The sequence below is a fragment of the Urocampus carinirostris genome, chromosome 10, assembly GCF_059441175.1.
Source record: "Urocampus carinirostris isolate Australia breed hairy pipefish chromosome 10, RoL_Ucar_1.0, whole genome shotgun sequence".
NCBI lineage: Eukaryota > Metazoa > Chordata > Actinopteri > Syngnathiformes > Syngnathidae > Urocampus > Urocampus carinirostris.
The window spans coordinates 29,457,109-29,474,705 of NC_142358.1; the positions used below are offsets into that span (position 1 = coordinate 29,457,109).

The 17,597-nt window shown below is 41.1% G+C and overlaps 1 protein-coding gene across 1 annotated transcript; it reads right to left on the minus strand.

Annotated features, from left to right (window-relative positions):
- Nucleotides 1-431: 431 nt before the first annotated feature.
- On the minus strand, nucleotides 432-16,329 carry sarm1 (sterile alpha and TIR motif containing 1). Its single transcript, XM_088346374.1, has 8 exons — nucleotides 15,419-16,329; nucleotides 10,049-10,667; nucleotides 8,136-8,348; nucleotides 7,957-8,048; nucleotides 6,212-6,538; nucleotides 3,792-3,981; nucleotides 3,563-3,684; nucleotides 432-1,166 (listed from the first exon to the last, which is right to left on the minus strand). The coding sequence occupies exons 1-8, from the start codon at nucleotides 15,883-15,885 to the stop codon at nucleotides 1,043-1,045; spliced, it is 2,154 nt and encodes a 717-aa protein (XP_088202500.1). The 5' UTR covers nucleotides 15,886-16,329; the 3' UTR covers nucleotides 432-1,042.
- Nucleotides 16,330-17,597: the final 1,268 nt, after the last annotated feature.

The window sequence follows — 17,597 nt, forward strand, 5'->3', positions numbered from 1 at the left end:
TATTTTGTAAGGGAAAATAAGACAGTTTGTAAGGGCATGGAGCCGTGGAGGTTGACAGGTATGGTAAAGTAAAAATGTTTATACTGTTTTTAACATGGGCGTAACCAGCCCGGGCACCCCTGAATTCAACCAGTCTATAGTTTGCAATAATCGGTGTAGCCCTTTAAGACTCCTAGTGATAAAGGACTATACAAATATACATGACTTGACTTGACTTGAGGTTTTTTAGTTTTTCCCTGGCCTCATGTTGGTTTTAGATCAGGGGATGGTGTAATAATAGTCTGTAGTTTGCAATAATCTGTGGTCTGTGCAGCCCTTTGAGACTCCTCGTGATTAAGGGCTACACAAATAAACATGACTTGACTTGGGTGAAGGAAAACTTGAACAATTTGGACAGGATCCCAATAGAAACAATGGATTTAAATGCAAAATGTGTTTGTCTGGCTGCAGCTCTTTTATTGAATAAAATATGGCATCTGACAAATATTAAACAGGCCTTACTGCATCCTTGCACAATAAACTGCAAACCATGTCAACAGATGTGTATGTGCTTTGTGTTTGGGTTATGTTAATGCAGATATACAGAGGATACATATTCAAGACACGCAAGAAAGGACAATCATTTTTTTTCCTGGCAAAAAATAAATAAATAATTCATAGCAAACACAGAACCTGCACAATGGAACTTTGACGTATATCTCCATCAGTGGCATTGAATGAGTGGTACACACAGATAAATAGATTTTTTTACGATATGATACATCAATGATTGTATTTCAATGTGATAAGGACAAAAATGACATTCTGAAGCTTTGATTCATGTTATTCTTACTGACTGTGTAATTTCTTTCACTGTACCTGAGACAGAAAAAACGGCATATACTTGACCTGATTACGCAGTGGAGTCCCGGTTTTTATGCACAATCCATCAAGACTTCATGTTATTCTTTGCAATATATTATTCCTAGAAGCTTCCAAGCATTGTCATGTTAACTTCACATGCGCGTGGGCTTAGCAAAAGAAGGCTCAAATTTGACATCAGCTATTCTTGCTCGGATTTGTTGAGTTTCTTCTTCTGTTCTTTGGAGCTATCCAATAGATCTTGGTTCCCTTTTAGAAAGCGGAGTATCTTCTCTATGGAGGCCTCCTGGTATTCGTGCGACCACCTGTGTCAGGAAAAAATGGGCAATCTGTTTGTAAATAGGCGTGCGAGAGAACGTGCCACTCAATATATATATTCAATATGCTTTTGACAGGAAAAACTAGCTCATTTTAAGTGTATTTGTTCTTAGTTTTAGGTCTTCATCTAATTTTATTGAAAAAATAAAAAAAAATCCTTGAAGTAAATAAGAAAGTTTTACTTATTTTGAATGCAATTTTTCTAGTTTGAGAATATTTTAACTGTTTTTTAAAGTAAAATGAAAACATGCACAGTGCTGTTTGAGATAATAGCAGTGCAATGTGACTAACCACAACATCTCAGGTTTTAGTATATTTTTTTATTGTTACATGCCAAACAAGTTACCAGAAGGTGCAATCGATTCTCAGAAAATAAACAAGCACTCATAATAGGCACGCTCTGAGGGCTGTGCAATTGGAAAAATAGTACACAGGGGTGTGTTCTAAAAATAGCAGTGTCTGCTGTTGACTGTACAAACTCAAAACTATTGTGTACTATTGTATTTCCAAAAAAGGTAGGATTTGGCAATTCTAATATTTAGTTGCATGATCACACTTTTTTTATAACTGCTTCACATCCGTGTGGCATTGAGTCAACCAACTTGTGGCACCTTTCAGGTGTTATTTTACTCCATGATTACTTAACATTCCACAATTCATTCACATTCTTGGTTTTGCTTCACAAACAGCATTTTTTATATCAAACCACAGATTCTCAAATGGATTGAGAGCTGGGGATTGGGCTGGCCACTCCATACTATTCATTTGATTGGTTTAGAACCAACACTTTGTTTACCAGTGTGTTTGGGTCATTGTCTTGTTGAAACACCCATTTCAATGGCATGTCCTCTTCAGCATAATGCAAGATAACATCTTCGAGTATCTTCACATACACAAACTGATACACGTTTAGCCAACCAGTGGAAGTGGAGATGGGTCCGGGAGAGGAGGGGTTTTGTTGTTTGCGTATGCATCCTATGCTATCATTTGACATTCCTCTACCCAGCATTTTTGTGAGGTCCTATTGTTTTACGTATGCATTTCTAAAAAAAATAAAAGTAAAATCTGTATTCAATCGTAACTGTACATCCTATTGTTGAGAAGAAACATTGAGAAAATTCAAAAGCAAAAAAAAATAATAATAATAAGAATAAATCTTGGTAGAAAACATTCCTTAAAGGTTGTAAAATCATCGACCATAAGCTTGAGAAAAGACTTTTACTAATTTTAAATCTGTCATTTTGGATAAGTTACAGTTCAGCCCCTTTACTTTCAGTGCAGCAAACTCTGTCCAGAAGTTCAGTGAGGATCTCTGAACGATTTAATGTTGATCTAAATGACTAACGATGATAAATGGAATCCACCTGTATGTATTCAAGTCTCTGTATAAATGCACCAACACTGTGATAGTCTCAGAGGTCTGTTTAAAGCGCAGAGAGCATCATGAAGAACGGGGAACACATCAGGCAGGTCCGAGATACTGTTGTGGAGAAGTTTAAAGCTGGATTTGGATACAAAAAGATTTCCCAAGCTTTAAACATCCCAAGGAGCACTGTGCAATCAATAATATTGAAATGGAAAAAGTATCAGACCACTGCAAATCTACCAAGATCGGGCCATCCCTCGAAACTTTCAGCTCATACAAGGAGAAAACTGATCAGAGATGCAGCCAAGAGGCCCACGATCACTCTGGATGAACTTCAGAGGTCTACAGCTGAGGTGGGAGAATCTGTCCATAGGACAACAAGCAGTCGTGTACTGCACAAATCTGGCCTTTATGGAAGAGTGGCAAGAAGGAAGCCATTTCTTAAAGATATCCATAAAAAGTGTTGTTCCAAGTTTGCCACATGCCACCTGGGATACACACAAACATGTGGAAGAAGGTGCTCTGGTCAGATGAGGCCAAAATGGAACTTTTTGGAAACAATGCAAGACATTATGTTCGGCGTAAAAGCAGAATAGCTCATCACCCACAACACACCATCCCCACAGTCAAACATGGTGGTGGCAGCATCATGGTTTGGGCCTGCTTTTCTTCAGCAGGGACAGTGAAGATGGTTAAAATTGATGGTCACAAAGATCAAGGGGGCCAAATAATTTTGCAAGCCACTGTATCTGAAAATATATATTTTCAGAAAATGGGTTTTTATTGATTGAGTGATCAACATTTGATTTTTTTCCCAATGTTCATCCAAATACAAGGTTACAATGACGACAAAATCAACAACTTCGATACAATTGAGAAAAACAGGAAAAAAAGTGCTGATAAAAAAAAGATGAAATTTATCTTGGTCCCATCCCCTTTAGTGGTCAAACTTTTCCTAATAATACATTCAGGAAATCAGTATTATATAAATGTTTAAGAAGTCTTTTGTCTACTCACTTGATGCCATTGAAGTTGAGAATTGATCTCATGTCCTCTGGCAGAGTCCCGGGATCAGGCCACGCAAAGTTATCCGTGACTGGCACAATGTTCTTCTTACCGGACAAGGCCGTGACTATTTCCTGTGATATCACATTCAGGATCAAAATAAAAACGTACATGACGGAATATATCATTTTTATCAGATTCTGCATATTAAGATGGAAAAGCCAAACGTAAGCGAGCTTACCTTATGCACCCAGTCTTTCATCCCCATGTCTCCCATGCACTTGTCCAGAGCATTGGCGGACAAGACCAGGATGAAATTTCGAGCCCGCTGGACGCTCTGGATCAGTTTGTCTTCGAACTTTCCGGCTTCCAGTTTCTCCACATCGATGAAAACGCTGAATCCTCGAACCTGCAGGTGCACCTTGAGCAGGCTTTTGTGCCAAGGAAGGACGCAGAACAAAATACCGTAAATTCCGGACTATAAGCCGCTACTTTTTTCACAAACGTTCAACCCTGCGGCTTATTCAGTGATGCGGCCAATGCATGTAATTTTTCTAACAGCCGCCAGCGGCGCTCGAGTTCAAGGCACATGGCGCAGCTTACGAGCTAAACGCAATCGAGCAGTCCAATAAAGAAGGAAACAGAGCTACTGCACGCAAACTTTACCTTGCGAGCGTGTTGCTAACGTGGTTTTGATTAAGGGAGCGTGGGACGACATCTATATGACAAAGTCTCTTTCCCATACTAAAGGAGGACAACTTTGATGACGTCAGTTATAGGGAGGAACATGAGAACGGTCTACCGTGATTTCTACACGTACGGTATGTTTTTCTTAACAGACCTGTTAACTGTATTGCGAGCCTGTTAGTAGCGTTTTGCTACCCTTCACAGGCACGGTTTGGGATTGGTCATTTAACTGTTCACACCAAAAATGAAATTGTTGAGTATTCAACTAACCTAATCACATGTTGTCTGAAAGTAGTCTCTCCTTCCACATCAAGTGTCCTTATCTTCTACCTTAAAATCTGGGAATATTATTTATCACACCACCTAGCTACTTCATTGTCATTCTTCTACAAAACATAACAATACCGTTTCTCTGCAAAAAGGACTGATATTTAAAAATGCATACGTTGAAATAACAACAAAATCGTTTTCCTTGATATTGCTTTTATTTAATGGCAAAAGTCTAAGACGGGTCCCAGGTTCCTAAATGTTGATTGGCCACCCAAAGATAGCCAATACTAGTATCAACTATAATTAAGAAAACAAAACAAAAAAGGCTGGCATGTGCACTGATACCTGTTATTGGTACTTTCCCATCTGTAGGTCTTAAACACTTGTTCTCCTACTACTATTCTACTACTCCAGCTACAAGTACCACTCCTCCAACTACTGCATGTATTAGGTATTGGTAATGTAAGTTTTATGAGAACTTTTACCTGTACTATAGAAACATCCTACAATTAAAAATACTACATGTAAATACTATCATGAGTTTTAGAAGTACTTCTACGAGTAATGCGAGTGTGAGGGATACAAGTACAGTGGAACCTCGGTTTTCGAACGCCTCTCAGTTCGAACGAATCGGTGTCCGACCAAAAATTTCGAGAAATTCTTGTTTTGCTGTTCGGTCAAAAAAATCGAACGCCGGTAATGCGTGAGTGCGTAGGCTGGGGTGCGATGCTGAGCGGCGTACGGGTGTTTTAACCCCTTATTATGCCTCCAAAGAAAGTCAGTGCAAGCAGCAAAGTTGCTACAGGTGAAAAAAGAAAAGTAGTGCGTACAACTATTGCATTTAAGAAAGAAATAATAGCCAAATATGAAGGAGGTCTGCGAGCGCCTTCTGCTGACCACCACAAAGGTAAGAAATCCTATTCATAAGATTACGATAACGCGAACGTACGATTAGCCTGGGTTAGCTTTATGTTTATGTTAAACATTCAAGGTAAACATTCAGGGTGTTGGAACGGATTAAAACGATTTACATTATTTTTAATGGGGAAAATGATTTCGGTGATCGAACAAATCAGTTTTCGAACAGGGTTCTGGAACGGATTATGGTCGAGAACCGAGGTTACACTGTACTAAAACTGGTATTAGAATTATTACATTGAATATGAGCTCGACCGCCAGCACTACAAAAGTTACATGTACACTACATGTGACGTACTCCAAGTATGAGTCCAAGTACTTCTACTAGTATTACAAGTTCAAATATTAGTTTTAGACTATCATACTCTGTGGTTAAAAAAAAAGTCTGTGTGAGCATAATCAATTAATTGCTTCTATCAACATTGACTCTAACTATACTACTCTGCTATGTGACCCACTTTTGGACCTGCTTTCAGTGGGTCGTGGACCTTTGCCTTGGTATAATAATTCTGTGAGAAAATGAATGAACATAGGCCCGGGCAATAAAATGATAACAATGATTATCGTCATATATCCATCCATCCATTATCTGCACCGCTTATCCTCAGTAGGGTCGCGAGGGTGCTGGAGCCCATCTCAGCCATCTTTAGGCAGTGGGCAGGGGACACCCTGAACTACTATACAGTATTTTTTGGTCTGAGGAACATTACAGGCAAAGTTGAACTCTGGCATGTTGGCAACACTTTTATTTTTGCCTCGTTTTGTAAGTGAAACCTAACAACTGACCTCGCCAGTTGCGATCCAGTGGTTCGGCGGTAGCTGATGAAGACATCGGGTCCCGCTGGCTGTGCGTCCGTGTTGCAGGGTCTCAGCGGCTTGCGACTGGCCGACAGAATCTTGGCCCGGTGGACTCCGTTGAGTACGTGGCAGTCCTGCAGAAGCTGCTGGTCTGTCAGAGACTGGATGTTGTTGCGGTCAACTCCAGACTGGACCAGGCCGTACGTGTACTGGCGAAATCGAGGGTCCGCCTCTGTCAGCCAGTCGGCCATATTGTGTGGGTCACACGTAGCATAGTTGGCGTAGGTCTTTAGCACGCGGAGGTCTCTTAAGAACCTGGAGGTACATCACGAATTCAGTATTTGTCAAACTGAATTTTTCAACAAAAAGTAAACATTTTGAGTATTTACCTAGGTAAGCCAGAACCACAAAGTTTTGAGAAGTGAAGGCTTTTTCTCAAGACTAGCCACAAAAATCTAGTTTAACTGCATTTTCAGTAAAAGTAGGTTCCGCTAAAACCAAACTGCAGCAGTATTTTTACTTTCTGGACCTGGATTCGACATTAATGCAACCAAATGCCTGCATCTCGACTAATGGCCGCCTTCTTATGAATCCTCTCACATCTGAAGGTATTCTTGACGAATATGTATGCTGTGTAGAGGACATTGCAACTCTGGACTTCCCGTCCACCCCTCTCTATCTCCTTCTTTGCTGGATTCCAGAGGACACGTAAAGAAAGAGAGAAGTTATAACAATCAAATATTTTAGGTCTGGTTTGTTTATCTGTTAAAATGATGAATGATGTCAAGACATTTGCCTTCGGAATTGTGTCTAATGATCAAATCAATCTAGTGTTACAAATGACTGACCCTTGTCTCTCTCCAGTTAATGTCAGATCACTACCCTCAAACCATGCAAAGATGAGGGAGATGTTGCCAAGACCATCTCCCAGCCTGTGTGTTAAGGAGTGTGACCAAGTACTAACAACACAGTTCTGTTGGGGACTGAGAAAAGTAACAACAGATTTTTGGGTTACGTGCTAGCCTGGCTAGTCAAGTCTGCCTTAGAGGGCGAACAAACGCAAGCTTTCTCTTTCACACTTCTTAATAACTTTTTTGTTTAAGGTTCTAAGTCTACGTATTGTGTACGTAGTCCCCTTGGGACGAATATTAGCTTGGAAATGCTACCAAAGCGGCCAGGAGATGCCTAGCGAGACAAAACCAACAAAGGGACCGCCATTGTTTTTGTCAGGCGGTATCACGCTGTTCATCTGAACCAGCAAAATCCTGAACCTGAAGTTTGTGCATGCAAGCCTTCGGCCAACAAAAAGTTTTTTCCAGCTTGAGGCTTTTCTTGGTTTTTGTTTTTTTTGTCTTATATTATTTTTTCCCAACTCATCTTTACAAATTGGTTCTACTTTCCAACTATGAACCGACCTGAGACATCTCTATTAGTATGTAATCAGATATAAACTGGTGTGATCCGGGGAATATTGATCTGATTAGAATAACGCTGAGTTGCCTAACTGTCCTACGAAAGCTTTTGACTAACGCAAGTTTGAGCCATTTGTGTTGTGTTTGTTTCTCGATATCCCACATGAGCCTATTTTCCTGTCTATCCCTACTTTTTACTATTTTGTCCCAAGTGTTATCAATTTTCTTCTGTAGATTTTCCAGAACGAAGTACCTTGAGTGTTTGAGTATGCAGGTATTGATTCAAATACATTTTGCCTTAGCTCAGTGCAATAGACTTGCCTCTTGCGGCAGAGGCCTGCAGTCATGCCCAGGTCTGTGCTCAACTCTTGCTCTGTGATGTTCAACAAGAGGTCTCCATCCACCTGGTGCTCCTGACTCAACAGACAGACACCCATGTATCAAACATGTGAGACGCAATAAGGGTTTTATAGATTGAGGAGCAAGAAATCCAAACTGACCTGGAAGCGGTCGCAGAATGCACTGAAGCCCACCTGCTGCAACCAGGTCTGCACCTCGCAGGTCTTCCAGTTTGGCACAGTGGACAGGATACGCTTGGGCACCTCCTCACCCATCATTCTTAGAGCTCGCTTGGCCAAGGAGCAGGCTGTCCCGTTGCTGGAGTACATGACAATTCTTTTAAGGCTTTGTACCGCTCCAATTTCGTGGAAAATCTGAAAACAGGCATAGGAAGTTCTAATGTATCAATTGCTTTTGCTTTCCATAATGTGAAGGGTGGAGCTGCTAGATTGATTCCTCTTGGTCTCCACCCTGGACAGATTGACCAGTTGGGCAATGATAGACGTGTACAGTGGATGTAAAACAGAAATCCTCCCCTCTCTTCCCAACATCCCTCACTTCTACACAAGGCATTCAATTAAGTGCAATTTATTACAAGGTAATGGATGCACCTGCAAACAAGATTAATTTAGCTTGCGCGAGGCAACCAGTGCCTAATTTAATTATCCTGCCCTCAGACCGAACACATTAGAAGATTAGCGCTTTTGATCACGACCTTTTTTCATACCGAGTAACATTCAGTTACACAATGGTGCCATATGTTTACTACTCAACTGAAAACTATTTTAATGTTATTGTCAGAAGCTGAGTGCAACGGCTGCACTCACCGTAAGCTACGCAGCTCTAGCATACCACCCAGAGAAACATTGAAAAAACTGCATGGTTTCCTCCAAAACATGTGTTTATTTGGTTGAAAAGAAAACACTATTTTAGGCTTTCCCCTTAACAATAAGATGTTCATTCAAGGATAACTCATTTATCAGTATACATTTTTATACTAAAGTTAAGGCATTATATTTTCTGTATACTTTTTTTTAAAAATAGATTTTATAAACTTTACACATGTATCCTAACGTATATCTGAACGTAATACTATTTGTATTCATCCATCCATCCATTATCTGCACGGCTTATCCTCAGTAGGGTCGCGGGGGTGCTGGAGCCCATCCCAGCTGTCTTCAGGCAGTGGGCAGGGGGCAGGGGACACCGTGAACTGGTTTCCGGCCAGTCGCAGGGCACACAGAGACGGACAACTCACTCGCTCATTCACACCTAGGGACAATTTTGGACCGGCCAATTAACCTGAATTGCATGTTTTTGGAAAGTGGGAGGAAACCGGAGTGCCTGGAGTAAACCCACGCAAGCACGGGGAGAACATGCAAACTCCACATAGGGAGGTATATGTATTCAGGAGTGCATAACACACTAAAAGCTATACCTTAAAAGTTAAGCATATATATATATACTGTTGAAGTGTTGGGCGGCACAGCGGCTGGATAGTTAGCGCAGAGCCCCTCGGTGTAGAGGTTCAAGTCCAGCTACCACAACCTGTTCTTCATGCATGTTCTTCCCGTGCTGTGCTTGGCTTAGATTAAACAAAAAGCTGTATAAAATGTCAGTGCATTGGTCATGTGTGTTATATGTACTTAAATCTTGAGTACACTTAAGAAGGTATAATCAGGGTTGGGTAGGGTTACTTTAACTTGATTACTTTCAATTATTTCTGGATTACTCCAATACCGAATATGCTAATAAAAGACAAAAGAAACTAAATCTGTCGCATTTTATGTTAGTTTTGCCAGAGATCAAAGAGATCAAAGCCAGGAGAGAAAGCTTACCACGTGTTGTGAGTCATAATTTTATTCATATTTAGTTTATTTTGTCATTTATTAGCATATTTGGTATTGGAGTAATCCAAAAGTAATTGAAAGTAATCAAATTAAAGTAACCCTACCCAACCCTGGGTATAATTCAGAATTTCCTAAGGTATAGCATGGCATTGATTAAGCCGCCATCACTTAAAAAGAATAGAAATCGGGATTCTCCACCACGCCACAGAAGTAGACAAAAGTACCTTGGTGTTGCGTTGACGAGACTTGATGCTGGTCTCAACGCAGAGGTAGAAGGCGGCAATGCACTTTCCTTCCAGTCTGGTCCCGTCCAGCAGCGGCAAGAGGTGCTGCAGGTCCGATGCCGTCTTACCCTGCATGCAGTCGGCGCTGTCCGACAAACTGCGTGCAAAATCGTCTGGATCCAGGGACGCAATGAAAGGCTCCACCAGCTCCAAGGTGCCGGATTTCACCACCTCCTTCTCGATTTCCCTGTTGGCCGCCAAGACGGTGACGGCCAGGCACGCGTGGAAACGGATGAGTTCGTCCTCTTTGGAGAAGGCCAGCGGGAAAAGCCACTCGGCTGCCTGCTTCTCGATCATCCACCTCTGGCAGCGGTGGCCCCCGTACATGGCGCAGTTGGACAAAGCCACCGCGCAGTGCCGCAATACGGTCGGGTCGGTGCCTCTGCACCAGTATAGCAGAGTGTCCAAAGCACCATTGGTAATGAGATGCAGGGACGTCTCCTCGGTGTGTTTGAACATGTGCTCCAGGATGCCAGACACACTGCGGGCCAGCTGGGCATCTTCCTGCTGCCGGGTCAGGTTGAGGATCACCCCCAGTCCTAGGCGGGCTACGTAATCTCTGTTCGGGGCAGAGACAGAAATGGTAGTACCTTTCACAGTCATATTGCTTTAAGGATTTTTATCATGCATTGTGTTCTGTATTCCGATTGGCTAATCAGACCCTGAGAGAGTAGGTATTGGTATAAGATTAATAAATACATGTTTATAGGTACAGTATACAGTGCTTGTATTTGTTAAATGAATGGATTGGGCATGTAAAAATGGTTAGTTCTTTGGTTTCAATGTACTTACAGGGAGTGCAGAATTATTAGGCAAATGAGTATTTTGACCACATCATCCTCTTTATGCATGTTGTCTTACTCCAAGCTGTATAGGCTCGAAAGCCTTCTACCAATTAAGCATATCAGGTGATGTGCATCTCTGTAATGAGAAGGGGTGTGGTCTAATGACATCAACACCCTATATCAGGTGTGCATAATTATTAGGCAACTTCCTTTCCTTTGGCAAAATGGGTCAGAAGAGGGACTTGACAGGCTCTGAAAAGTCAAAAATAGTGAGATATCTTGCAGAGGGATGCAGCACTCTTAAAATTGCCAAGCTTCTGAAGCGTGATCATCGAACAATCAAGCGTTACATTCAAAATAGTCAACAGGGTCGCAAGAAGCGTGTAGAAAAACCAAGGCGCAAAATAACTGCCCGTGAACTGAGAAAAGTCAAGCGTACAGCTGCCAAGATGCCACTTGCCACCAGTTTTGCCATATTTCAGAGCTGCAACATCACTGGAGTGCCCAAAAGCACAAGGTGTGCAATACTCAGAGACATGGCCAAGGTAAGAAAGGCTGAAAAACGACCACCACTGAACAAGACACACAAGCTGAAACGTCAAGACTGGGCCAAGAAAAATCTCAAGACGGATTTTTCTAAGGTTTTATGGACTGATGAAATGAGAGTGAGTCTTGATGGGCCAGATGGATGGGCCCGTGGCTGGATCGGTAAAGGGCAGAGAGCTCCAGTCCGCCTCAGACGCCAGCAAGGTGGAGGTGGGGTACTGGTATGGGCTGGTATCATCAAAGATGAGCTTGTGGGGCCTTTTCGGGTTGAGGATGGACTCAAGCTCAACTCCCAGTCCTACTGCCAGTTTCTGGAAGACACCTTCTTCAAGCAGTGGTACAGGAAGAAGTCCGCATCCTTCAAGAAAAACATGATTTTCATGCAGGACAACGCTCCATCACACGCATCCAAGTACTCCACAGCGTGGCTGGCAAGAAAGGGTCTAAAAGAAGAAAAACTAATGACATGGCCTCCTTGTTCACCTGATCTGAACCCCATAGAGAACCTGTGGTCCCTCATCAAATGTGAGATTTACAAGGAGGGAAAACAGTACACCTCTCTGAACAGTGTCTGGGAGGCTGTGGTTGCTGCTGCACGCAATGTTGATCGTGAACAGATCAAAGCACTGACAGAATCCATGGATGGCAGGCTTTTGAGTGTCCTTGCAAAGAAAGGTGGCTATATTGGTCACTGATTTGTTTTTGTTTTGTTTTTGAATGTCAGAAATGTATATTTGTGAATGTTGAGCTGTTATATTGGTTTCCCTGATGAAAATAAATAATTGAAATGGGTATACATTTGTTTTTTGTTAAGTTGCCTAATAATTATGCACAGTAATAGTCACCTGCACACACAGATATCCTCCTAAAATAGCTAAAACTAAAAAAGCCCCACTCCAACTTCCAAAATATTCAGCTTTGATATTAATGAGACTTTTGGGTTCATTAAGAACATGGTTGTTGTTCAATAATAAAATTAATCCTCAAAAATACAACTTGCCTAATAATTCTGCACTCCCTGTAATTGTAAAAAAAAAGGTTTCTTGGCATGAATTTCACTTATCACGGGTTCACTGTATTGAAATTGTGAACACAATGGGAAATGGTAGATATACTATGTAAGTCAATTTGATGTCATGTTATTGTCCTGAAAACACTCAATGGTTCTGTATGTGCATTACTGACTAACTTTAAAATGTTAAAACAAAAATATTTCGCGATTTTAAGCCCATTCACAATAACAGGTATTAAAACATTTCCGTCTTAGAGTTACATATAGAAAAATCGAAAGACACACAGGTCTTTTGTTACACTTTTCATTTTTTAAATAAAGCTTTTTTTTTGTTGTGTTAATACCCATAAACCCAAAAGCAAAACAAAACAAAAACAAACAAAAAAAAAAAAATTCACGTAAAAAACAATTACATTGCATATTCTAGCACCATTGGCAGAACATTTCCTTCATTTTTATTATTAATTTTTATATTGTACTTTGTTTTATAATTGTTTTTCCTATGAGAGAAAACCCTTACAACTAACAATGCTGTCTTGAATATGCCGGATAGCAGGTATTTTTCTATTCATTTTATGTAATTTTATTTAGATTTTATTCCTATTGTTTTTATTATAGTGAAACTTTTACTTAAATGAGAAAAACTGTCTTCCTTGTCTCATATTTTTCCCATACAGTAATAATTTTCATAAGATTAAAATGTATTAAAATGAGCTTTGCAACGTAAAAATCTTGGACATTTAACTAATTAAATGCTATTGAGGTCTATAAAAGTAATTGAGCAAGTTTTACTTGTTTATCTAGGAGTATTATTTTTACGACATGCTTAGAACTGTTGTTAAATGATGGCCAGGTGGCAAATTGCCCACAGGCCATAGTGCTAGCACTAATGCTATAGGGATCGATACGGATATCACCTTTAATGTGTTAGAGAGAAATTTTCTCTGTAAATACAAGTCATTCCTGTGAAGAAGATTCTCATCTGGAAGTAGGTCTTGTTCCTGAGAAAAACTAAGTCCCAAGCAAAGGACCCAATGGTATTCTGTGCTGAACTTGTGGTGCATTCAAAGACCAGATTTGCCAATCCAACCTTCAAATATTCAAATAAAAACTCCTGTCGTCTGAATGTTTATCTTTTTCCAGTGATGTTCCAAATGTTCAATGTTCAGGAACTTCTTTAGGACAGTTTTGTTAGCTATATGAGTTAGTGGGTCTGTGTTTGTATGCTGAATATATGCACTAGTTTGTATGGTTGGTGTTGGTGTATCCCTTGAGCACTACCGTCCTAGGGGCAACAGTTCCTGTGGTGAGTCTTGGACACGGACAGCCTGGTGGCACCAAACCTGCTAGCTGCATACCAATTATTTTCCTTCAAGCACTTTTCTTCATGATTTGGACTTAGGGATTTTTACCCATTGAAGATTTTAGCATAAATGAGGTTTTGGCTAAATCTGATGTAGTCAGGGAAAAATGTTCTGTCTGTTCAAGTATAAATATTCTTAAAGGAACACATCTATGTTTGAAAATCTCATAAACTCGTTTTAAAAAACTACACTGTTTACAAAATGAACGACCGGGTGAAGAGATAGATTGATGGTTGGTTATGTATTCCCTGGATGCATACTTCCAGGAAGTGACTCTGCACTGATGTGTCTGACGTCTTTGTGAGTGTATTTTCTTTGTGGTACTGGCCTGCAACCATTTGATAATCCAATCAAATAAAATGTATTGTTTTTAATCATGGGAGAATGAACAGTATCAGCCAGGGAGAGTGACATGTTTATATCAAAGGAAGAATTCTGTGGGAAGAATAATATTAAGTAATAGTATAGCTACATTAGTATTTTAGCATTATTGTCTATGTTGTATCAGTTGGGAATCAAATGAAACTGGTTAAAGTTAAAGGAACACTGTGTATTATTTGACCACTAGATGTCACTGTAAAAACAAGTGCTACTAAGCAGATAGTCATGTCAGCTTGTGAGGCTCATGTTGTGTAAAATAAATACAAATTTCTTAAACTTATGACGATTTGAAAAAATGCACGTTATGTGATAGTTCGTGTAGTTTTGCTTGTTATTAAATTCGATAGTATTGAATTTTAGAATTAAGTCTTTTTCTACCGAAACGGTTTGACCCATCACGTGCGCCTTCAAGATAAAAAGGAAAGACAACGTGGTACCATGAGTAAAAACAGTGTGATGATGAAATTACATCTACTGATTTTCTCATGTCAACAGCATCCCTATTAGTCTAATAATAAAACAACGAATTTAGGCTTATTAACATTGATTTTATTATTGTCATTATTATTATTCCCAATCTTATTAGTAGGCCAGCCGGAAGAATATTGTCAAACATTAAACTGATCCGTGGTAGAGATATTGTTAAGAGATGCAGGAAGTTATCAGTTACCAGTATCCGTATTGGTATAGGAAGAAAACATCTCATCTCATTAGCCGTACCGCTTATCCTCATTAGGGTCGCGGGGGGGCTGGAGCCCATCCCAGCCATCTCCGGGCAGTGGGCAGGGGACACCCTGAACTGGTTGCCAGCCAATCACAGGGCACACAGGGACAGACAACTCATTCGCTCATTCACACCTAGGGACAATTTGGACCGGCCAATTCACCTGAAATGCATGTTTTTGGAATGTGGGAGAAAACCGGAGTGCCCGGAGGAAACCCACGCAAGCACGGGGAGAACATACAAACTCCGCACAGGAAGTCTGGAGCTGGATTTGAACCCACGACAGGTTCCCATGACATGAACTGTGCCGCACAAGCGCTAACCATATTGCAAGATATTTAAAACATTTAAAAGATATCTGGCACCATGGTTACTCTCATACTGCACATAAAACTGTGCATGTTTGTTTCTAAGACGAAGTTAGAGTTGCAACCAAGTTTTGTGTTTTTCATCATCTCGTGTCCCTGTTTTATTAGACACGTAGTGCTTCATTCTTACCTGTTCTCTGCAACCAATATCTGCTCCAACAACTTGGTGGACTCGTAGGTGATCTCCAAATCAGGTGTCTGCTGGAGCTGCAGCAGGAGCTCCAGGCCTCCATCCAAACGGATCCTGTTGCAGATCTCTTCGGCCACCTGACGCCCGACTGCAGGAAGCACCCAGGCTTCCTCTACCAGCTGGTAGATCTCGGCGATGGCTCCGCGGGTCTCGTCAGAATTGGACTTTTCCTTGGCGCTTTTAAGCCGATTGATAGCGGAGCGCAGCGCGGGTAGGGAGCTGTCTAGAGCCGCTCGCACGTCGGCGTGAATCCCCGGAGACACCGCTCTGGGTTGCTCTCCCCCGGAGCTGCTCCTCCCGCGCTGCAGCCGGCTGACGTATTCGGGCACCGTCAGGCGGTCCGAGCTGAACATGATGTGCAAATGTCTGCAGAGTCTCCACAGGAAGAAGGTGAGAAAAAAGAGCATCTACCGGTGGAAGCAACTGCAACCTGCTTTGTTTACAACAGCATCCGTGCATGTACGATCCGGTTGATTCAGGAGAAACAAACAAGGCCTCTGCTATTAATCCCAATTGGCAACACTTTACAAATGGTTAAACAAATATTTCTCCATCGGTGTGTCCAAAACCATCCAAAGTCAAAATTAACATTACAATGAGGTATGAAGCATTAATCACACAGTATGTCCTTTTGTCTCTTCCTGAAGTCAAGTCTGTTGTTCTCATACGTTGTCAACACCGATGAACAATTTCTTTCTTGTCGTCAAAAGATAATCCACTCTAAAGAAATTAAATATGAAAACAGTTACCCGCGAAATATAAAATGACCCGTCACTGCATTGGCCTCGGTCACCATGCAGAATTCAGCAGCATCCGCGAGCTACTGCGCCCTCCGGAGAATTACTTAGGATGCACTTAGCTCCGCCCCCTGCTCGTGGAAAAAATCGGGACGTAGCTTGTAATAAAAGAAGCAACCCAGTCTACGCGCTTCTGCATCGGAGCGTTGTCCAATACTCATCTCATCTCTCATCTCATTAGCTGTACCGCTTATCCTTATTAGGGTCGCGGGGGGTGGGGGGGAGGCTGGAGCCCATCCCAGCCATCTCCGGGCAGTGGGCAGGGGACACCCTGAACTGGTCGCCAGCCAATTGCAGGTTGTCCAATACTGAAACCAAAAAATAAACTGGTCCTCTACTGCAGTGTTTTTCAACCAGTGTGCCGGGGTACACTAGTGTGCCGTGAGACCTCGTCTAGTGTGCCGTTGGAATTTGCCCAATTTTATCTTTCCAAAAAAATCAGGCCATTATTCAGTATGTTTGCTATCTTCAGACGAGGAACTGTCATAGTCATCCATATCAGTAGGTGGCAGTAGATTTTAAGATGTTTTTATATACTAATTATCTGCTCATGAGGTAGCACAGTACATTTAATAACTGAATTTGTTTAACAACGCGGTTTAAGATTGCACTGTAAAAAATGAAAACATAAATAACGTACATCATTCTTTTTAAGTATTATTTTCTTCTTTTTAAAAATGTACCACAAAAAACGTAAAATAAGTTTAATGATTTATATATTTTCATTGAAAAACAAACAAACAAAATCAGAAAAAGTTAGAAACTAACCGGTTTTTGTTCCACTTTCAGATACAGTGGAACCTCGGTTCTCGACTATAATCCGTTCCTGAACCCTGTTCCAAAACCGATTTGTTCGATAGCCGAAATCATTTTTCCCATTAAAAATTATGTAAATTGTTTTAATCCGTTCCAACACCCTGAATGTTTACCTTGAATGTTTAACATAAAGCTAACCCGGGATAATCGTACGTTCGGGTTATCGTAATCTTCCGTACGAAGGATTACGCTAACATGAACGTGTAAAAATACAAAAATCAGGTCGTTTACAAGTCATTTAGCACCGGGGTCTTCACAACAAGTGGTGAGCGGTTCATTGGAAAGGGGGCTCCGCTCCAACACCCTGAATGTTGGGCTCCGTTCCAACACCCTGAATGTTTACCTTGAATGTTTAACGTAAACATAAAGCTAACCCAGGCTGACCGTACGCTTGCGTTATCGTAATCTTCCGTACTAAAGATTACGCTAACATGAACGTGTAAAAAAAAAAAAAAAAAAAGGATAAAGCAAAGAATTATGAAAAGGATTTCTTACCTTTGTGGTGG

Excerpts from the sequence above, each read along its gene's own strand:
- sarm1 (XM_088346374.1), bottom strand. The coding sequence starts at position 15,885 with ATGCTCTTTTTTCTCACCTTCTTCCTGTGGAGACTCTGCAGACATTTG. Across the intron at positions 3,685-3,791 it reads TGAAAGACTGGGTGCATAAG|GAAATAGTCACGGCCTTGTC; the intron begins GTAAGCTCGCTT and ends GTGATATCACAG. Across the intron at positions 1,167-3,562 it reads CTCAACTTCAATGGCATCAA|GTGGTCGCACGAATACCAGG; the intron begins GTGAGTAGACAA and ends TTCCTGACACAG.